The 21,356-nt window shown below is 33.6% G+C and overlaps 4 protein-coding genes across 8 annotated transcripts; 2 read left to right on the top strand and 2 right to left on the bottom strand.

Annotated features, from left to right (window-relative positions):
• Positions 1 to 428: 428 nt before the first annotated feature.
• LOC103499663 (terpene synthase 10-like) lies at positions 429 to 4,573 on the top strand. Of its 2 annotated transcripts, none has more exons than XM_051091595.1 (7): positions 429 to 819; positions 1,365 to 1,638; positions 2,516 to 2,894; positions 3,050 to 3,268; positions 3,570 to 3,708; positions 3,812 to 4,057; positions 4,184 to 4,573. In XM_051091595.1, the coding sequence occupies exons 1-7, from the start codon at positions 601 to 603 to the stop codon at positions 4,220 to 4,222; spliced, it is 1,515 nt and encodes a 504-aa protein (XP_050947552.1). In that variant the 5' UTR covers positions 429 to 600; the 3' UTR covers positions 4,223 to 4,573. The 2 variants fall into 2 exon arrangements, with proteins under 2 accessions (XP_050947552.1, XP_008460926.2); XM_008462704.3 differs by having other exon boundaries at positions 4,174 to 4,573.
• A 1,891-nt stretch (positions 4,574 to 6,464) lies between these two features.
• LOC103499662 (uncharacterized) lies at positions 6,465 to 8,818 on the top strand. Of its 2 annotated transcripts, none has more exons than XM_008462702.3 (4): positions 6,465 to 6,710; positions 7,626 to 7,747; positions 7,967 to 8,119; positions 8,559 to 8,818. In XM_008462702.3, the coding sequence occupies exons 2-4, from the start codon at positions 7,629 to 7,631 to the stop codon at positions 8,659 to 8,661; spliced, it is 375 nt and encodes a 124-aa protein (XP_008460924.1). In that variant the 5' UTR covers positions 6,465 to 6,710; positions 7,626 to 7,628; the 3' UTR covers positions 8,662 to 8,818. The 2 variants fall into 2 exon arrangements, with proteins under 2 accessions (XP_008460924.1, XP_008460925.1); XM_008462703.3 differs by having other exon boundaries at positions 6,539 to 6,859.
• Positions 8,819 to 11,797: 2,979 nt separating this feature from the next.
• LOC103499661 (uncharacterized) lies at positions 11,798 to 17,128 on the bottom strand. 3 transcript variants are annotated; one of them, XM_051091593.1, is made up of 4 exons: positions 16,620 to 17,128; positions 15,845 to 16,239; positions 14,103 to 15,802; positions 11,798 to 13,218 (listed from the first exon to the last, which is right to left on the bottom strand). In XM_051091593.1, the coding sequence occupies exons 1-4, from the start codon at positions 16,972 to 16,974 to the stop codon at positions 12,033 to 12,035; spliced, it is 3,636 nt and encodes a 1,211-aa protein (XP_050947550.1). In that variant the 5' UTR covers positions 16,975 to 17,128; the 3' UTR covers positions 11,798 to 12,032. The 3 variants fall into 3 exon arrangements, with proteins under 3 accessions (XP_050947550.1, XP_050947551.1, XP_050947549.1); XM_051091594.1 differs by adding an exon at positions 16,333 to 16,425 and having other exon boundaries at positions 14,103 to 16,239; positions 16,620 to 16,768; XM_051091592.1 differs by having other exon boundaries at positions 14,103 to 16,239.
• A 726-nt stretch (positions 17,129 to 17,854) lies between these two features.
• Positions 17,855 to 21,148, bottom strand: LOC103499660 (probable cinnamyl alcohol dehydrogenase 9). Its single transcript, XM_008462700.3, has 5 exons — positions 20,908 to 21,148; positions 19,433 to 19,546; positions 18,670 to 19,183; positions 18,328 to 18,481; positions 17,855 to 18,228 (listed from the first exon to the last, which is right to left on the bottom strand). Exons 1-5 carry the CDS (start codon positions 21,003 to 21,005, stop codon positions 18,032 to 18,034), a joined length of 1,077 nt encoding a protein of 358 aa, XP_008460922.1. The 5' UTR covers positions 21,006 to 21,148; the 3' UTR covers positions 17,855 to 18,031.
• Between the last annotated feature and the right edge of the window lie 208 nt (positions 21,149 to 21,356).

The following is a 21,356-nucleotide window of genomic DNA, read 5'->3' as shown; positions in this document are numbered from 1 at the left end:
AAAAGAAATCGCAAAAAAGGAAAAAAAGAAAAGAAGAAAAGAAGAAAGATGAAATCGTAGAAGAAGATGGAGAAGACGAAAAATAACAGGAAGAAGACGAATCACGAGAAAGAAAAGAAATATGAAAGGACAAACCTGAAATATTTAAAAAATGACTAACTTTATGAACTTTGTTACACGGGCCGAAATAATTTACCGTTTTGTTATATTTACGTAAGTTCCTATATAAAGTAACAAATTAAGAGTCAAAAACATGTCAGATAACTTTTATAAATATAATAAATAAGATAAGGGCAGTGACATACAAAATCTAATCCAAAAGTATTAGATACGCATTAAGTTGGAAATAATTAATTAATTCTTTAGTAAAAGTAAATGGGAACATAATAAATATTATAATCAAAAGCAAATCAAAGCACTTTATGCAAGAACATGACAGTGTTCGAATCATCTCTCTCCCTCTCTCCCTCTCTCCCTCTCTCCCTCTCTCCCTCTCCCTATATATATATAGTTCGTTTTTCTCAAAGAATTACACAAAGCTTTTGAGTTTCAATATTCATCAGCTATATAGCTTACAAGTTTTGGTGTTTTCCATTATCAATGGCTCTTCATCAAATTTATTTCACTTCTTTCCCAGCAAGTTCTGTTGTCGAACGAGTCTATTCTTTTAATCACAACTCCTTATTTGTCCCTCGTGTGATGAATAATGTAACCAGTGGTGCAAGAATGTGTAGCCAGACTATTGTACGTCGATCGGGAAATTACCAACCTCCTACTTGGAAGCACGAGTTCATTCAATCATTAAGCAGTGAATTTGCGGTATGGAGATGGTAGAATCTTTAAATTCAACAAAACTTTTTAAAATATTTACAAATATAACAAAATATAAAAATATTTACAAATATAAAATATATATATCAAAATTTATCTATGATAGACTAAGACAAACTAATTTTTTTGTCATCTATCACAATCTATTATAGATAAACTGTGATATTATTTTAAATTTTGTAAAAAAAAATTTTGTTCATTTTGCTATATTTGAAAATAGCCCATTTGTTTAGGGTTGGTTTGATAACAATTTTGTATTTAGTTATCTGTTTTTAAAGTTTTCTATGTTTGGAGTTTGACTTTTTATTTAAGAAATAATTGAATTTTAATTTTAGTTTATCTTAAAACAAATTAAATATTGAAACTGCAATGTAAAATAAATTAGGATGGTTTTTTCGAAATATTAGTAGAAAATTAAATAGGTATAAAAACCACAAGAACTTAGGGGTGAAACTCAATTAAAATGGTATATATAAGTACTAAAATTTGAAAATAATTGAAAATAACTTGTGGACATGCATGTTGTGGTGTAGGGAGAAATATATGTAGGACGGTTTAATGAGTTAAAGGGAGAGGTAAGAGTCGTCATGAACAAAATAGCTAACGACGATCCTCTAAAGCAACTCGAGTTTATTGATATCTTACAACGGCTTGGCATCTCATACCATTTCGAGAATGAGATTAAAGATATGTTGACAACAACATACAAGAAGTGTTGTGAAAATGACGATTGGAAATGCAATAATCTCTATGCAACATCTCTTGAATTTAGACTTCTAAGACAACATGGATTCAATATTCCACAAGGTACTTATTGATATTAATTGTATTAGCAATAATTGCATTTAGATTTTTCACGAGAGATCATGTTTATTAGGGATGTAAGTCCAACCGAATAACCCAACAACTTGGACTACCAAACTCATATTATATGGGTTGGGTTGGGTTAGTTTAAAATGTGGGTTGGGTTGGGATGAAAATTTTGGTTTTTTTCGAGTTGGGTTGGATCTCAGGTTGGGGGTTGAAAAATTCGGTGCAATCAACCCAACTCAACTCGAATTAATAATATATATAAAATCCCCAAGTCATCTTGGTGCCACTAAGGCCCGGGATCAAATATCTAAAAGAAGAATTATTTCATCCTTGAGCATCTTGGGGCAATGTTTACTCAAGATCGAATGAATTTAAAGACAAAATTCTTTCATCCCAGGACATTTCGGTGCAACTAAGGCTTGAGTTCGTGTATCAAATTTAAAAGTCATCGCTTAAAAAAAAAACAATACAATCTGACAAGACAACCTAACCTAACCCAATGTTAGTAATACAATTCGGATTATTTAGGTTATCAACCCAACAAACCCGAAAATTTGGATTGGATTGAGAATATCCCCAACCCAACTCAATCTGACCCGTTTACACCCCTAATACTTATCAATATGAGCACTCAAGAATCAAACTCTTACCCCATGATGTTGATATATATGTTACAACTTCTCTATTAGTATTGCATTTACCATAATTACATTTTAATTTAAATTTTTTATGATATGTAAGAAAATGTCACTTCATGTCTGAAATTGATGTCTAATAAATTCAACAACAAAATGATTTGATACTCTCGTGATGTTGCAATATATTTTATTTTATATTTAACAAAAACTTTCTTTTTTTATTTTAATGGCAGATATTTTTAATCCCTTCTTTTTTAACGAGACGAAAAGTTTCAATGTACAATTGTACGAAGATTTAAAAGGAATGTTATATTTGTACGAAGCTTCATTCTTAAGTATAGAAGGCGAGAACATTTTAGAGACAGCAAAACATTTTACAAGGGAATATTTAGAAAAATACATGAAATCAAGCAAGGATGAAAATGAAGTAGCCATCGTTAGACATGCATTAGAGCTTCCCTTGCATTGGAGAATGCCAAGATTGGAGACAAGATGGTTCATTGATATCTATGAGAGAAAAGTGGATATGAATCCTATTCTTCTTGAATTTGCTAAACTTGATTTCAATAAGGTGCAATCTATCCACCAACAAGATTTGAAATATGCATCAAGGTGATACAAAATTTATCATTTAGCCAAAATCAAAATATACATACATATATTATAATAATTTAGACATAAAGATCTATGTTATATGTTTAAATTGATGTGATACGATGAATTTTATCAACTTATCATTGTATTATATTGTCGTTATATGGACACAGGTGGTGGAGAAGAAGTGGACTTGGGGAAAAGTTGAGCTTTGCAAGAGATAGATTGATGGAGAATTTCTTTTGGACAGTGGGTGTTGGATTTGAACCTGAACTTTCTTATTTTAGAAGAATGACAACAAAAGTTAATGCACTAATAACAACTATAGATGATGTCTACGATGTTTATGGCTCATTAGATGAGCTCGAACTCTTTACCAGCGCAGTAGAGAGGTAAGTTGTAACATCCTGAACTTCAGATTATTTCATACGCACGTACTCAATAGTTCTATTATATTTGAAATTTTTTTTACTGTTTTTCTTCTTTGTTAAGAGAAAAATTTCGTATCAATTTTGTTTCGATACCAAGTCCACTTATATAACTGAAATTTTTTAGAGTGTTCGATGAAAATAAATAATTTAATTTCCAAACTTTAGTTTATAACAATCTAATCTTTTTAAATGATTTTAATGCGTAACAACTTTAGTGCCTATAACTATTTAATTTTATGTTTAAAATTGTGATTAATTATAGGTGGGATGTTGCTGCAATGGAAGAGCTTCCTGACTATATGAAAATATGTTTTCTTGCTCTTCACAACTCTATAAATGAGATGGGTTTTGAAGCACTAAGAGACAAAGGAATTAATGTCATTCAATACCTTAAGAAAGCAGTATGAATCATTTAACTTATGCAAAACCTTTTAAACTTTAGGCATTTGGTTTACATCACTCCAATAATATTAATCATGTTATGAATAATTCTAAACTTTGCAGTGGATAGATTTGTGCAAAAGTTATATGTTGGAGGCAAAGTGGTATCACACCAATTATAAACCAACATTGGAAGAATATTTAGATAATGCATGGATTTCAATTTCAGGACCAGCTATATTAGTTCATGCATATGTTTTTGTCACATCTCCAACACTTGAAAATATGGAGAGTTTGAAACAATATGTTGATATGATTCGTTGGTCATCGACAATTTTACGACTTGCTGATGATCTAGGAACATCATCGGTACGTGAACTATTATTAGATCACTTTGAATCATGGTCTTGATATAAAATTTTAACTTATTGTTGTTTCGGTGTATGATTAATTTATTGTTGTGATGGAAAAATAATTTCATTTAGGATGAATTAGAAAGAGGTGATGTTCCAAAATCAATACAGTGTTACATGAACGACACAGGAGCTTCAGAGAATATTGCACGTGAATATATAGGGCATTTGATTGATGAGACGTGGAAAAAGTTAAATAAGACTGAATTCGAGAATAATTATTCTGTTTATCCTCGAGTGTTCATTGAGAGAGCTAAAAATCTTGCTAGAATGGCTCAATGCATGTATCAATATGGCGATGGACATGGCATGGGATACCAAGAAACAAAAGATCGTGTTATGTCTCTACTTATTGAACCGATTTCCATTCATTGTCACCATAGTGAATAATTGCCTACGGTTATTTAAATGTAGGCAAATCACTAAATATTATTTTACATTATTTGAAATGATAATTATATTCGTAAGAATATATTGAATCTTCTTAGACTTTTTTTATTATAATTGTAAATTTATATTGATATATCGTTGTTTTATGAAATGAAATGGATCAAACTTTTTCAAATTTATATGTATATCATAAAACCCTCAATTTAGAAGGACATGAATGAACCGATATCACATCTTTGAATGAGAGTGATTTGAGGACATGAAAGTTAAGCGTACTTAGCTTAGAATAATTATATGTTGGGTGAGTTCTTGAAAATTTTTCTAAGTTGTATGTGAGTGAGAACAAAGCATGTTGAAAGGACTTGTGTTGATTTGTGGGGATGACTTTCACCTAATAAGCCTTAGACAAGTAAGAATGATGTTGCCAGATCGCAGGGGATGCAGAAAATATTGGGGATCCGAATTCCAAATCCTGATCCGAATACTAGGCTTGGGGTGTTAGATATATGGTCTTTATGAAAATTATGCAATATAGATATAAATGGGTTGATCAAACATTGTCAAAGAAATATACTATATGAGAGACCATAACCTGATGCATTATATATATGTTGTATTGTAATGTTGTACATGACACTCCACGATGCTTGAAAGCGAGGAGGTGCTAGCTCTTGACGCTCCACCACGTTTGAAGATAGTAGCTAAGCATCACGACATTATCTTAGAGCACCATGACACCCTCAAAAGAATGAAGCAGGACAACATGGATCATTTCCTCCTTTCTGACCATTTTCTATGCAAATCACACATGTTAGAATTTGTACTGTTTTGTAGTTACCAATAAGTGAATAAAGATAAGTTTCTAGCCTACAATTATGGTTATTTCTCAATAGTTAGGAGTGAGAATGAAAAAATTCACAAAAGGTATACTTTGACATTTCCCACCAAAACATTTACCTAGAAATATAATTGGATTAAATTTGATTCGACGTGGTCATTTAGATCAAGACCTTAAATGAGAAAAAGCACGATAGATTTGAACAACATTCGAAAGATATAAAGTTTCATTGCATCGAAGTTGATTTATATTAGACAGTATATGTTTTTATATATTTGTTAAATACGTTTCGATTTATATTGTGTATATTTTATATTATATAACTAAAAAATTAATTTTCATACATGTAACAAATACACAAAAATATTAACAAAAGTAAAAAGCTCGTGAAACCAATAAAATATTTTCATAAATTCGTCATTTCTCTTTCTTTATTCTTTTTGCGATCTATTCATCTTTTCTTCCAGACTTCTTCAATTCTTCTTCTAAATTTTCTTTCTTTTATTTTTAAATGATTCAGTCTTCTATTTAAATCTTAAGAATATTCAAGATCGTTTACAATTAATTTTGAACTTCATCTAAATATTAATTATTCTATTTCCTACACGATCGCATATTGTGATCGTTTAGAGAAAGAATTACATGTGCGCATGTGAACGATTAATCGCTAGTTGATTAGAACATTTTTGGTATATTTCATTGTGGGTCTTCGACTTTTTTCATCGTTTAAAAAGAATTACATGATTGTGTGAATATAATGTAAACGATAGTTTATCATAGTCAAACACGATTGTTTAGCGTGGTCAACACAATCATTTAAATTTGAAGTATTTTTTTCATAATTAAAAAAAACTACACGATTGTATATTATTTCCTACATGATGGTGTATTGTTTCTTACACGACTGTTTATTATGATCGTTTAAAGGAAGAATTTCATGCGCACGTGTGACAGATTAATCGTTAATTGACTATAGCATTTTTTGTATTTTTCATCGTGGGTCTGCAGACTTTTTCTATTTTAAAAATTGCTCTATAAATATTTTACCGATTTGTTATATTTTTTAAAAAACACCTTGTAAAATTATATTTGAATATATTAAAAAGAGGAAAAAAAAAACAAACAAACAAGAAATGAAAATTAGATTTTTTTTCACTAATTTAAGCGATCAGATCCCCTTCCGAGGACCTTGTGCAGCCAGCCTCTCAACCACGCGCGCCGCCGGCCACACCTTCGCCGGTGGATATTTGCCCCCCCTTCCCCCCCCCCCCCCCCCCCCTCCCCACCGTCTCTCTCTCCCTCTCGATTTCGTCTTTGTCGCAGATTCATACGCACCCAGCCTCCCAGCCTCAGATCACTGGTGGTCGTCGCTGTACAGCCCGTAAGTTATTTAGAGACTTTCAAGGTTAATCAAAATGGGGTTAGGCCCTAAATATTGAAAGTAATTCTAGCTTATGATTTACGTGTGAATTGAGGCTTCAGTCAGCTAAAGGAAGATTTTTTGAATATTAGTTGAGATTCAATTTCGAGGTAAGTGACACTACTGTTGGAATGCCCAAGAGCCAAACAAAATTGAGGAAGATTATTTGGAAATTTTGTATTTTAGAATGATTTTTTATTTTATTTGGGACTTCATGCATGTATATATGTTCATGGATTTACTAACTTGATACGATGCCTAGAATGACATAGTTTGAGTTTGGAATTGCATAGTTTAGTCTAGAATGATATGAGTTTATGTATAGATTTCAAAGAAGGTAAATCCTCGAAAGTATTAGCAAAGTTAAAGACTTTTTGACTTTGGGCGGAAATCAGAACTAGAGAAGTAGGTGAAAAGTCATCAATTTGATTGAAAAGACGAAGTAATTAAGCATGAAGTAAACAATGAGTTGTACTAGTGTTAAAAGTAAAGTAAATTAGATCTCCTACGATTATCACTATCACAAGAGGTGAACTTGAGAATAGAGTTGGGGTTGAGAGAAACTCCCATTCCCCAAGGTTTCTTATAAAGAGGCTTTAGCAGAGTCGGAGTCTGTTAAACTGTTTTAAAAGTTTGGTTGTTCTTAGAGGTATATTAAAATTGAATGTTCTTTCTTCATGTGTTGGGACTTGATTGATTGTGTCAGGTGCCTTTGGTTTAATAATTTTTATTTGGGAAGTTTTAGATTGTTCCTCTTTTAGTAGAAAAGTGGAGGACTTTCGTTGTTTTAGTTTTGTCGTTGTGCCTGTGTTTAAATAGTTTATAAAGTTTGATAATACTCCCTAATTTAAATGCTAATTTGGGGTTGTTATAAAGACAATGGAACAGCGGGCAGAGGGTGAGTCGATAAGAGTAGCCTCTGAGGAGCTCTCTCAGGAGTTCAAAACTTTGATGAATAATGATGATTTGAACTCTCTCAACCATTTGCAACATCTCATGTAAGTTCTGTTTCTCACTCTTCTGCTTACCAGCATCACTCTCAAAAATAGAGGGGAACTTTGACAAATTAGGATCCAAATTGAGTTCTGTACTAACTTGATCGTCAAACTGTTTGATATACCTTTTTCATTTATGAAATTTGAAGAATATGTAAAATTTATTATGATTATTATTATTATTATTATTCATTGATTGTTCCATTGAATCTCTCATTGCAGATTGGGCAGATTGCAGGATAGCAATGCAGTCCTGTCTCATTTCAACGAGTTTTCGGAGCACTGCTTTGCTGCAGTTTCTGGAGATCTATCTAGAAATACTCGTCTTTTAAACTCTATGAAATCTGACCTAGATTACATATTTCAGAAAATAAGGTATGGTGACGATCGTTGGTTTTAGTGACACATGAATTCTTTTCATTATTGTTTATGATTTTGGGTGGTGCTTTTGTTCTACCATGTCCAAAGTTTTATTCGTTGAAATTTGGCTTAGAAATCAACCCCTAAACTTCAAACAGATGCAAACCATAGTAAGAAATGGAGAGAAAATAGACTTAATTTTCAAAAACCAAAAATGAAAAATGAAATGGTTACCATCTGGAGTCTTCAAGTTTCTTCTTTGTTGTAATGCACCCACACTAGTTGTAGTAGACGGAATTATACCATCCTCTCTGCTCTTTCTTGCATCTTATTTCACTACAAGAAACTTTTGAAATTTTATCCTTATGGCCTTGAAGATCATGGCCAAATATGGCCATATCTCTCTAGTTTGTTAGTTCACCAATTTCTTTTTCCTTTTCTTTTTTTTCATCAGGAGCATGAAATCAAGAATTTTAGCTACTTATCCAGATGCATTTCCAGATGAGTCAACAAGTGAAGCTCTTGATAGGAGACCAGACCTTGAAATACCTCGATAACGACATAAACTACGATGGCAATTGGCAAGTAATCGGTTTCCTAATGGGAATGAGAAAATGTAGATAGATCATCTTCCTGAATTATTTTCATGATGTTGTCCTTGATCTCACTAACGTATGAAGTTTAATTCAAACACATTTGTTTATATTTGTGTAAGTTGTTGGTACTTCGTAGCTTCTAAGTCTTTCCTCAATTTTGTTGTTCAAGGAAATTGAGGTACAAAGAAGAGTAAACTTAATTAAGATCATGAGGAGAAATCCAAATGAAAACATTCTATACCTAACACTGAAGAAGTAGCATTGGTCTTTTTTTTCTTCAAGTTTTAAAGGGGTACTAATTCGCCATTTGTGATGAGCTAATTGCTTGTTTTCTTTTAATTTTTGTGTATATTGATAAGATATTTTCTAGAGATGAGAATTCACATCTAAAAATATAATTCCTATATATACAACGCATATTGCCCAACATGAAATAAGTAATCGCATCACGGACAATTGAAATGATGTGAAAAAGACCGCATTACGAACAGTGATTTTCAGTTTATGATAAATACAAACCTTTCTTTTCATAAACAAAAACAAAATCTTTTAACTTAGGTCAAAGTTTGGTTTCAAGGTAGTGAAAAGACCAAAGTGTACCTACTTGGGTTGTGTTGCAATGTTAGATGATAGTTGCACACGATGATTCAAAACAAAAGAACAACACTACGATAATATTGAATTTTTTCAAAAAAAAAAAAGTGTTACGCTTGAGATAACATGTGCTGAGTTTTTTTTCACTTTTTAACAACTACGCAAGTGTTAGTGATTAGTATAAATACATGTCTTTCATTTGGTTTACAGGTTCGATTCATGCCAATTTTGGGCAAAACTCTTTAGTTTTACTTGATTTTGGTTGGTAATGTGGATGACTTTGGTATCAAAGATCAAGGTTTTGATGAAACACTAGTTTAGAGGTTTGTTGTGCATAAAGATAAAGTTATGGGTTTTGTGAGACTTTCATTGAATGCCCTATTGATTAATTCTTTGCTTTTATGTTTTCTAGTCCTTATTTGAATTCATGCAATGTATGTGACATATTAGTTTAAGTCGATCATATATCCTATGTAGTATGTATGTTGGGATTACCTGTAATGACAGAAAGCATACTTCACTTGAGTAGCAGATAGGTTTGATTATGTTTGTGTTTGAGTCACGACACCTTCTCTTTATGTTTATCATGTTCATAATCAACATTAGGAATACAAAAAAAAGGCTAAACTGAATGTAGTTAAATTTGATTGCGTGTCTTAATCGATCTCTAACGAACCACAATGCAACTAATCGGCAAGTATAGAACACTAGCAATTGAATTAGGAGATCTCAATTAGTATAGAACTGTGCCCAACTTATAGTTAAGCTCTTGATCTCATCTCTCTCCACTTCCTTACTAATTTACTTTTTGCATTTAAATTTTTCTGGAGCTCCTTGAGGTCACTGAGGCTCCTTGTCGTTTGACATGATCTCATTGTCATTAGTAGTCTACATAAGTAGACATTAATTCATATATTATAAATGTATTGATTTGCTGAAAGCCTTGACAACATTCGATCTTTCATTGGTCATGAAGAGTAATTCAACTAAGAGCAGTATTTCAATCCAAGTGCCTAAGATTAATCACTTTCAAAGTGTATTCATGCAATGAATAATGATGGATTACAGAAGACTATTACGAAAGAGGTTCAAAAACTGATTTTTTTTTTCAAACTCAATCTGTATGACACAATTACATAATTCCTTAGAAAAATTACTAAACTTATTTTAGATCCCTTCAGGATAACAAACTGATTAGTTCGAGTAAAAAACATACTTTATTGTCAAAACCCTGAACAAAGATTAACTATATGCCCGATCATACAAGGAACTTAACGTAAGTTAACTCGGTATTGTAATACCATATTTCCACAACAAATGAGAACATTTCTGCAAATGAGACTCTCAGAAGTCCTTAAACCTAGTTTCTTTATCAAGGTGTTAGAACCTTTCCTATAACCAGCTGGAGTTAGTGACAGAGAAGAGATTTTTCTTTCTTACTTGAAAACAAATATCCAAAAGAGAATGTAATGATTAGGTGCAACTATCTTCTATGCTCCTCGTTTCTCTACCACACAAAAAGTAAATAGTAAAATGTTATATTGAGAAAAAATGTCATGTGACAACATTCTACTGAAGACTACAGTTGGGATGCACCCTAGGGAAACCCAAGTTCTTTCTTTTAAAAAAATGCTTAGCTTTTTTATCTGCAACTTTTGGTTGGTATATAGTGCATACTAAGTTATTTATATTGAATACGAAATTCAAACAACAAATATTTTGATTGAAAATACTTATTTATGTCGGTTGAACTACACTCATTTTGACCTAATATACTGACAAATCAAAGTGCTTAAGATAGTCTTTCTTTCTTGTACAACGTCACTATATCTAATTATTTTTATCCAATGAAATCTTTGTGTATTCATTCTTTCTCCTTACTTTATTAAACATATCAAACTTCCAAAATGAGGATAAATAGAAATAAATGAAGAAAATCTTCTTTTTAGCCTCTTCATTCAAGAAAATTGCTCCAGCACTCGATGGTAAAGGATAGAAACTACTATTTAGCTTGACAAAGGAATAAAAAGAAAATTTCCGATTTCTTTTATAGAGCCAACACTAGAACCATCTGGATCACCTACTTTGACTTGTCTATAGTTAAGGAGTCATTTGGCCCAAAGATTATTACTGTTGGGTTAGGTTATGGTAACACAACCCTTGTTTGGAGGAAGAGTTATCATAACCTCTCTTCCCTCTCTCTCCTTTTTAAACCTTTTTCAACTTCCCATAACCCTATTTATTCAACTTCCTCGTAAGACTACCTTTTTAAATCATCTTTCTAGACATATCTTATCATAAAATTACCTTTTTAAACTCTTTCTTCTCCCAAACACATGTTATGATAAAACTAGGTTTATCGTAACACAAACTTTCCATAACTCAACCCTTCCCCCAAACGGTCTCTAAAGATTTACCATCTAATTCAAGGAATTTTACTATGTGAATGCGTAGAAATCCAACATGTGTTGTGTCAAACTTTTCACCCCACTTGAAAGCGAAGTTGGTAAAAGGAAAACATTTGACTTCAGTTTTGCACCAAAAAATTTAATGTCACAAACTCGTCTTATGTCAACTATTTCACTAGCTTAAGTTTAGTTTGTTCTCTCATCTTTTATCCTTTTCACTAAATACAAAAGATTTCCTTGGTTTCTATCCGACTCATATTTATTTCGCCTCACTGAGAACTAAAGAAATTTGATTCAAGAAAACAAAAGGTGAACTTTCCATATTTTCCATCATGCTTGATTCAGTTTATCTGACTCGCTAGATTTTTTCAAGGTACCCAAAATCCCATCGATCAGCTTATCCTTGCCATTTTCAGTGGTGTCTGAAACAAAACAATACTTTCGATGTCTTTTCTTTGTACCAAAGCTTCCTGTATTTTCTTCACTTTTGGGAGCTAAACTAGAAAGCTTCAAGCTATTTTCAGAAACAACAAAGGTCTCATCGCTATCTTCTGTCTTGTCTTTCCTAATGTTTTCTTTGCTGCTATACCATGAATCAAGAATTTGAATTAAAGAACTTTCTTCCTCACTTGTTCGTTGTTTGGCTGGCACTTCCGTGGGAGGACAAGACTCTCCATCAGTTTCATCCTCTGAAAGGACAGGTTCATAATAAACTTCGGTTCTTTTCTCATTCGCTTCTGTTGTTTCACTACTCAATGTCAATTCCTCTTTGTTGTTGCAATCTGTGCAGGCTGGACCCAATTCTTCCCATGCAGACTCAAAATCATCATCCTTTTTAGGCAGGTCAGATGATTCATTATCAGAGTTCGAGTTTGCTACAGCATCAGAAGCTTTTTTCTCAGAATTACTGGGAAGAGTTGTTTCCAGCATTGAAACGTTAGGGGCATTACTGGTAGGAACTATAAAGGTGGATGCTATTGTCACTCCAGGCATTATCTGCAGCAACGATACCAACTTAGGATAACCAAGCTTCTTCAAATCAAGATGATACCCATACTTCTCAAGAAACAGTCTTCTGAAGGAGCCTATATTATATCCTTCTGGGTAATCCCTCAAGATCTCACCCACGAGCTTTTGACAGTCACCTAACATCTCGTATCTCGTCCTCTCAGGAAATGTGTTTTCAGTCTTAGTTTTATTAGTTCCAGCTTCAGGAGGAATATTTTCATTTTTCTTATCTGAATCTGAATCATGTTTTCGAGGTCCCTTGAAACTGAGCCGTGACTCTTTGTTTGAAAAGATTGATGCCAATCCATTAGCACGATCCAATGGTTTCATGCAAGAGCTTTTCCTTGCAATAGAGAGAGTGAGCTTAAAAGGAAATGTTTTAGATGGGAATTCCTCCACCCATTTCTTGTCTGATATTAATAATTCCAATAAGTCGAAGAGTTCACTAGTGCTTAAAGTGTTCAGAATTGGAGGTCCTCTCTCTAGCAGATTTTGAGCTATCTCAGACCTGAAGCAAGTCAGAGCAGGAAAAGAATAAGTACAGATTGTAAATCCTATAATATCATCCAGAGGTATAAAACAATTAAATTATAGGTTTAAATCTCATTTGATCCCTAAACTTTCAGCTTTATTCTATTTGTCATTGAACTTTTGTAATATCTATTTTATTCCCTCAACTTCAGAAAAAAAGACTATTTTGGTCCCTACTGTTAATTTTTATGTTAATGATTTGACAAAACACTGACGTGTCAAGATGTGAGTTGAAATCATTATATGACTTACGTGGCCTTAACATGTTGCCAACTAAACAGGTGAGTTTTCAGTTTACTAGCAGAACATTCATCGGCAGTTAAACAATTAACATAAACATTTTCCATTAGAAAACTAATGACACTGATGTTATAGGCCACTAGCCATGTTTCGACATTCTGGTACAATCGTCTCTGTCAAACAACACCTCTACTTCTTTGCACACTTCGGCAACATTTTCTCAGCTCACATCCCATTTGAACCCGATGCCCGAATCTTCTTTTTATTTTCATTAACATCATCACTTGAGTGGCTCCTATTGTTTCGCCATGTTCATCACTTTCCCTCTCCCACCCTTCTCTCTAAAAGTTGGATAAACGCTAAATTATGCTCATCGAGAACCTTTTTTTTTTTGTTGGAGGAGACTACAATGGACATTTCAAAAATTCAAACTAGAATAAAACAATGTTGAAAGAGATTTAAAGCTAAATTATATAATGCTAAATTTGGGGGAAGTTTAAAATAACTGGGCATTGGGGAAAAACACCAAACAAGTCATGATAGGCAGAAACCTAACGGTTACGGTTAGTTACTGAAAGTGCAAGAATATGTGGGTACATAAAAAGAAAAAATATGTCAAACCTGGTTTTTGACCGTGAAATAATCTCCACTCCTGTAGGTGTTCCCATAAAGGATTGCATGTCTTGCCAGAAAGAACTACTGGAAAAAAGATGATGTTTCCCAGATTGATTCTTTAACTGGTTTTGTTCACAAGAATGCTCGCCGACTTCACCGTTCTCAGTAGAACTGCTGGAAAAAAGATGATGTTTCCCAGATTGATTCTTTAACTGATTTTGTTCACAAGAATGCTCGCTGACTTCACTGTTCTCAGTAGAACTGCTGGAAAAAGGATGATGTTTCCCAGATTGATTCTTTAGCTGGTTTTGTTCACAAGAATGCTCGCTGACTTCACTGTTCTCAGTAGAACCGCTGGAAAAAAGATGATGCTTCCCAGATTGATTCTTTAACTGGTTTTGTTCACAATAGTGCTCGCTGACTTCACTGTTCTCAGTACTCCTTCCCCAAAGCTTGAACCAATTTCTAATGCTATTAAGTAGTCCTTGATTAGAACTAGATTTATCATCATGTGCACTGTCAACTATGACTTCTTTCTGAGGCTTAACAAACTCACGATCAGGTGAATTTAAAACTTGATGCACTGAATTAGCATCTTCACTCATTGGCTCAGCAGTTCTTCCTTCAGTTTTTGCCTCCCCAAGCCTGTCACCAGAATAAGTTGCCACAAGGCCACCGCAACTTTTCTGCTTCGAAGTATCATCTGTTGTAGAGCATTTTTCAGAAATACAATGACTTCCATTTTCAGACATAGTGTCATTATTGCCTAAAAGCTTTCTCCATATTCTTCTAAAAACTCCCGTCTTGGCCTTAGAATGCTGTCCAATTGAAGGAGTTGTATTACTGTCAGCTTCAACTTTATTTGTCTGCTTCGAATCTTCTATAGCACTTAGCTCAGAAACAGGGGATCTTGATGGTTCCCCTTCCATAACATCACCAATGGACTTCCCAAATTTGGAAGTTCGTTTCTCCTCCAATGGTTTGCCTTGGGTGTGGGCATCGGATAGGACTGGTACACACATCGGTTCTGTTGAGGAATCATTGTTACTTAACTTTGCTGTCAGATAAGGGTCCTGCTCAGAAACAGGGGATCTTGAAGGTTCCCCTTCCATAGCTTCACCAATGGACTTCCCAAATTCGGAAGTTGGTTTCTCCTTCAATGGTCTGCCTTGGGTGTGGGCATCGGATAGAAGGACTGGTACACACATCGGTCCTGTTGAGGAATCATCGTTACTTAACTTTGCTGTCAGATTAGGGTCCTGCTCTTCAGTGCCATTACCAAATGTACCTGTACTAGACTCTAATTCTTCTTTGGGCTGCTTTGGAGTGGCACTATGGACAATAAAGTGGCCATCACCATTTGCTTGAAGCTTTAAAATCTGTGGCATTGACAAAAGAAATCGAGAAAACTTTTTGTAACCATACAAGTCCTTGTCTATAAATATACCACACTTTCCCAACTCTGAGCGAAGATCTGTAATGGGGAGTCCTTTGGGATTCAACTTCAAAATGTTGTCTATATGCTTAATGACTGCCTTCGGAATGAGACGGGGCTTAGGATCTGAAGTAAGCTCAGAAACCTGAATGGGATGTGGCTTAGGATCTGAACTGAGCTCAGAAACCTGAATGGGACGGGGCTTAGGATCTGAACTGAGCTCAGAAACCTGAATGGGACGGGGCTTAGGATCTGAACTGAGCTCAGAAACCTGAATGGGACGGGGCTTAGGATCTGAACTGAGCTCAGAAACCTGAATGGGACGGGCCCTAGGATCTGAACTGAGCTCAGAAACTTCCTGGACTCGTAAAAAAGATGGTTTCCCATTAACTGGAAATGGGTCTTCAAGAGGAACCCTAAAATGACCGTAAAAAGCATCAGGTGGTCGATTAAAATGCCTTCCGACTAAATTTTCCCCTCTAATTAAAGCATGCCAATGCCACATGATGCTTGCAGCACTGCATAAAACACCAGGAGCACTTTCAGTGCTTGCTAGCAACACGTTGTAATTATTCATTCTCAAACGGTGCAGAATGCTGGCAAAGTCCCTATCACCAGAAATTAGAAAAAGATGTGCTGGTGGAGGGTTTTGAGAAACCCAGTACATAAGATCTACAAGAAGAGACCTATCAGCACTGTTTTTACCACCTGCATCGGGAAAATATTACAAGGTGAAGTTTTTCTAAAAGGTTTACTTACCAAGAACAAATAAATTACAAATCTTCATGTAAATTCCATTACATTAATCACTCGAACAAATCTTGAAAACTTCGCCACACTGATCAGTTACCCCAATTAGTCTAACTATATCTTTGTTGGTTGATTTACAATTCCCTGAAGATTCCACATAACCATTTTTAGCCATCCAAGATAAACTCAATATTGACAACAATACATGTAACCATGATGTATTTTTCCAATGAAAGTTGTTTCCTTTTTCTTTGAAAAAAAAAAAACCCAACACCAATATTAAAATCAGTACACATAAAAAGAAATGATAAATTTGAATAGGGAAAACGAGAAGCAACCTTGAGGAACGTGATTGAGGCTAATTCCAGTAGAAGAGAGAGCCTCCTGGTTAGCCCTGGAGAGCTGAAAAACGTCACCAAAAGCAGTAATCTGAACAGGACCTTTGATGCCATTGGCCCTAACAGCAGCAGTGATTAAATGGGCAACCTTAAAGACATTGGTACCAGAAGGAATGTTGCAATTCTCAAAGTCCCACCAGACTGAAACCCTTACATTTCGAGAATCCTCCTCATGGCGCCAGGAAGAAGAAGTTGAAAATTGAGAAAAGTGAAGAAGGAGAGGGCGTGTTGGAAAAGAAACAGAGGAGGAAGAAGAAAAAGAAGAGAGAGAGGAAAGTGTGCATAAGAGCCTCATGATCGGTAAGAAAAGAATGGTGAGACGAGATGGGGTTTAGAAATGAAGGGTTTTAGAGATGATGGGTTGAAGGAATTAGGGTTTTAGAAAACAATGGTTAGTAATCCCTACTTAGGATCGGCAACGGGTACGGACTCCCCATTTTGTTGAGTCGGGATCGGGATCGGGAATCTCCGATTCAGTCTCTTTTTTCTTTTTCTTTTTCTTTTTCTTTTTCTTTTTTTTCTAAAATTAAAACAAATTCAAAATAAGTTCTAACAAATATTTTAACAATTTTTATTTAAAATTTAAGTTAATTAATTGTTAAATGAAATTTAAAAGAAAAATAACAAAATAAGAAATTATAAAAAATGACAAACTTAACAAAATATTTATAAGATACAGCAAAATTTCAAATTTTATTAATGATAAAGATAGACATTGATATTAGTAATAGAATCCAAATAGTTGCTGTTATAAATATTTTAGTTTATTTTACTATATTTTAAAATATCCCTAACAAAACAATAGTTATCTTAGCTATGAATTTTAATTTTTAAATAAAAAATAATATAAATATTAATATATGTATATAAACTTTTTCATTATTTCATCAATTTTCGTACGGTAGCAGATAAATGTGAATTCATGTCTTTAGTATATTGATTTAGTTGAATTAACTTAAAAAAAAAATGTTTCATATCATATCATATATATATATATATATATAAAATGTTGTCATATTGTTGAATAGGAATTCTCTCCTTCTAAAATAAAATGGTATGTTATTAAAAAAAGTATTTGTTTTTCAAACCATGAATTTCTATTTTTGTGTGTTTAGGCTAATTATTAACCACATCAAACCTCCCATATGAGAATATATAAAGAGCAAAACACAGAAGAAAATCTCACTTCTAGCCAGTTTTATTCAAGAAAATTGTTACATGATCATGGATGAAAGATATCAACTCATAACACTCTTATTTAGCTTAACAAAGATAGACCCAACACATTACAACCGTGACAGTTAAACCAAATGTTCGCCACAACCAACTGTGTAGCGAAAGTTTTGTGGTATTTATTTCAAGGAGTTTGCAATGTCGATCACGAACCGGTATCGAACATCGGATTTGGCAAGTCTTTCCATGGCATTGTTTATGTCATTCATCTTAATGAGCTCAATGTCTGCTACAATGTTGTGCTCAGCACAGAAATCCAACATCTCTTGTGTCTCTTTCATCCCTCCAAAGTTGCTTCCACCAACCATCCTCCTAACTGAAATCAGAGTTGATAAAATAATGTCAGTTTATTTTACTAGCTTCAATTTAGTTTCTTTTCTTGGTTTCTACTTGGGTCGTATCTATTTTGCCTCACCGTTAACTAGAGAAGAAATTGGCAGCTCTAGGGGCTTGTCAGGTAAACCCACAGTGATCAACTTTCCATTCAGCTTTAGAAGACTAAGCAATGGATCGAGAGCATGGACAGCAGATACCGTGTCTATAATGTAATCCATTGTCTCTGTTGCAGCCTGAACAGAATCAAGAAGCACGACGAATCAATGATAAATTAGAAAACAATATCAACCACTTACACAAACAAGTCAATATCGATAAAACAAGAAGAGGGAGTAAATATGTAAATACAAGACAATGTAATCTAGTTAGTTGTGATCTAGCACTCTAAATGCAGAATCTAAAGAGAAATGAAAAACCGAACCTTCATTTGTTCAGGATCAGTTGAAACAAGGAAAGAATCGGCACCAAGCTTGCTAATAGATTCCTCCTTCTTTCTTGGAGAAGTACTTATGACAGTAACTTTCAACCCAAATGCCTTAGCAATCTTAACAGCAACATGACCAAGCCCACCAAGACCAACCACACCCAAATGCTTACCAGATTCAGTCATTCCATAGTATTTCATGGGGCTATAAACTGTGATTCCAGCACATAGAAGTGGAGCTGCACCAGCCAGGGGTAAACTGTCGGGAATTCGAAACACGCAATGCTGATCGACGACAATCTTATCAGAATATCCCCCATAAGTCTTCGATCCATCATGTAAATGTGCATTGTAAGTATATACCAATTTGGGGCAGTAATTCTCCCTGTCCTCTTCACAATTTTCACAACTTTTGCAACATTCAACTATCACACCGACACCGACTTGGTCGCCTGCTTTGAATTTCTTCACATTATTCCCAACAGAGGTCACAACACCAACAATCTCATGCCTGAAGAAAAAACCAAACCTCCTAAGTGCAAAGAAGAACTAGCTACAAATGCAAATTTGCTAATGAGTAGTAATGACAGAGCAAATAACAAGATTATAGATGTGCATTAAAGCAACTCATAAAACTTTGAACACAGCTTGTTCTATTACTCTGGAATATGAAATTACCCAACTACAATATAAAGATGCAAAACATACAATATAAAAGAACAAAAGAACTACAAGATTTCCTTTTTTCTTTAAATCATACCCTGGGACAACTGGATAATTTGTGTTACCCCATTCATTCTTGGCTGTATGTAGATCAGAATGGCAAACACCACAGTAAAGGATTTTGATACTGACATCTTCATCACCATTTTCCCTGTGGACAAAAAGGAGTAATAAAACAATAATAAGCGCCGAAGATAAAGGAATGGTTTAATTACATTATTTTATTTTAGGCGTTTATGGTAACTATTTTGCTTTTAGTTTTCCGTTTCTAAAATTCAAGCTTGTTTTCTAGCCATTTTTCTTTTCGTAGTTTTTCAGTTTTATCAACGAAACATTTAAATCTTTAATCAAGATCTAAGATCAAAACATGTTTTTAAATACTACTTTTGTTAGTCTTCAAAACTAAAATTGGATTTTTTAGAACATTAGCAGAGAGTGAACAATGCAAGACATATATCAAAATTAAAAAAGAAAAAAAGAAAAAAAAAATCCCTTTTTGTTAACAATTTTGTTTTAGGTTTTCGGTTTTTGAAAATTAAGTCATTATTTCTAATTTTAAGAGTTGAGCTATTAGGAAAATACTAAAAACGAGCAATTTCTTAAAAAGTAAAAACTTTAGGCACCTTTGATAACTATTTTATTTTTTTATTTTTATTTTTATTTTTATTTTCTTTTAAAATTAAGCTAATATGTACTATTTCTACCTTCAAATTTCCTACTTTCTTACCTTACCAATTGCATAAAAAATCAAGTCAAAATTTGAAAACTACCAACGTAAACTTAACTTAACTGTTTTTGTATGTTTTCAAGGATAAGAGATCCTCTAGTTCTATTCCCCTACCCAAGCCATACTTAAGAAGACTTTTTTAAAAACAAAAAATTGAAAACGAAAAAAAAAAAAAAAAAAGTAACTTTCAAAAAGAGACATTTCTAAATATAAAAAAATAAACTAAAATATTACATCAATTTTATTAACGACGGACACGAATAGACTTGTATTATTGTTTAAAATAATTGATGTTGTCAACAAAATTATTACTTTAGTCTACATCAGTATAGCATCTTAGGAAAGAGCGAGTATTAGAATGGCTTTTGGAGGAGTAAAAACTACTTTTAGTTTTAGCCAAATCAAAAGTACTTTTCGAAACTTCCCGAGAATTTTAGAGGAATAAATTAATGGAAAGCAATGAATTACGATGCTACATGACCAAGATTCCAATAATTTAAGATCACAATAATGACAAAACTACAAACATTAAACACCCATTTCACAATCCTTCTCATCTTTGGTTTCCCGTTCTCCTAAAGGTTTCATGAACTCGGATGTCATATTAGATAACGATACAACATAGGGTTGCATCGAAAATTAATTGACAAAACCAAGAGCGAGCCATGAGTCATTTCGACATGGGATCTCACCATTTTTGTAAGAGAAACAGAATCAAACAAACAGAATGTATAGATTGGTGATTAAAGAAACAAGAGAAGAGGGTAAAGAGAGGAATGGACGACCTTCGAGATAAAGGGAAAGGAGAGATTAACCCAGATGAATCTCGAGCACCCCATCCCAGAGTCTTGATTGGATGTTCGTTTTCTGGTGATTTTGCCATTTTTCTCTCGGAATTAAGCTTAGGAATTTGAGGGTTTGTAGGGTCAATTTTATAGTGATTCTGGGGATAAATGGGTTGGTGTGTGTTCACTTGAGTGCACTAATGAAAGAGAGGGGAGTATGAAAAAATATGTTTCTCTTTTTTATATTCGAATATTGTTAGTCAAACGCCATAAAGTGGACAAAATATATTTGTGCTTCATGGCCCATAGCTTGAGATTACGGTTTTCGATACACGATCGACACGTCGAGTCCTATCTAACTTTATATTCTTTATATAATATACATTAAACTTAAATAGTATCAATATCTATAGCTAGCTTAGTAACAAAAATGTCATTCACGGTATTTC

This window comes from Cucumis melo, chromosome 11 (genome assembly GCF_025177605.1).
Source record: "Cucumis melo cultivar AY chromosome 11, USDA_Cmelo_AY_1.0, whole genome shotgun sequence".
Classification (NCBI taxonomy): domain Eukaryota; kingdom Viridiplantae; phylum Streptophyta; class Magnoliopsida; order Cucurbitales; family Cucurbitaceae; genus Cucumis; species Cucumis melo.
This window is presented reverse-complemented; position numbering and strand designations above follow the sequence as displayed.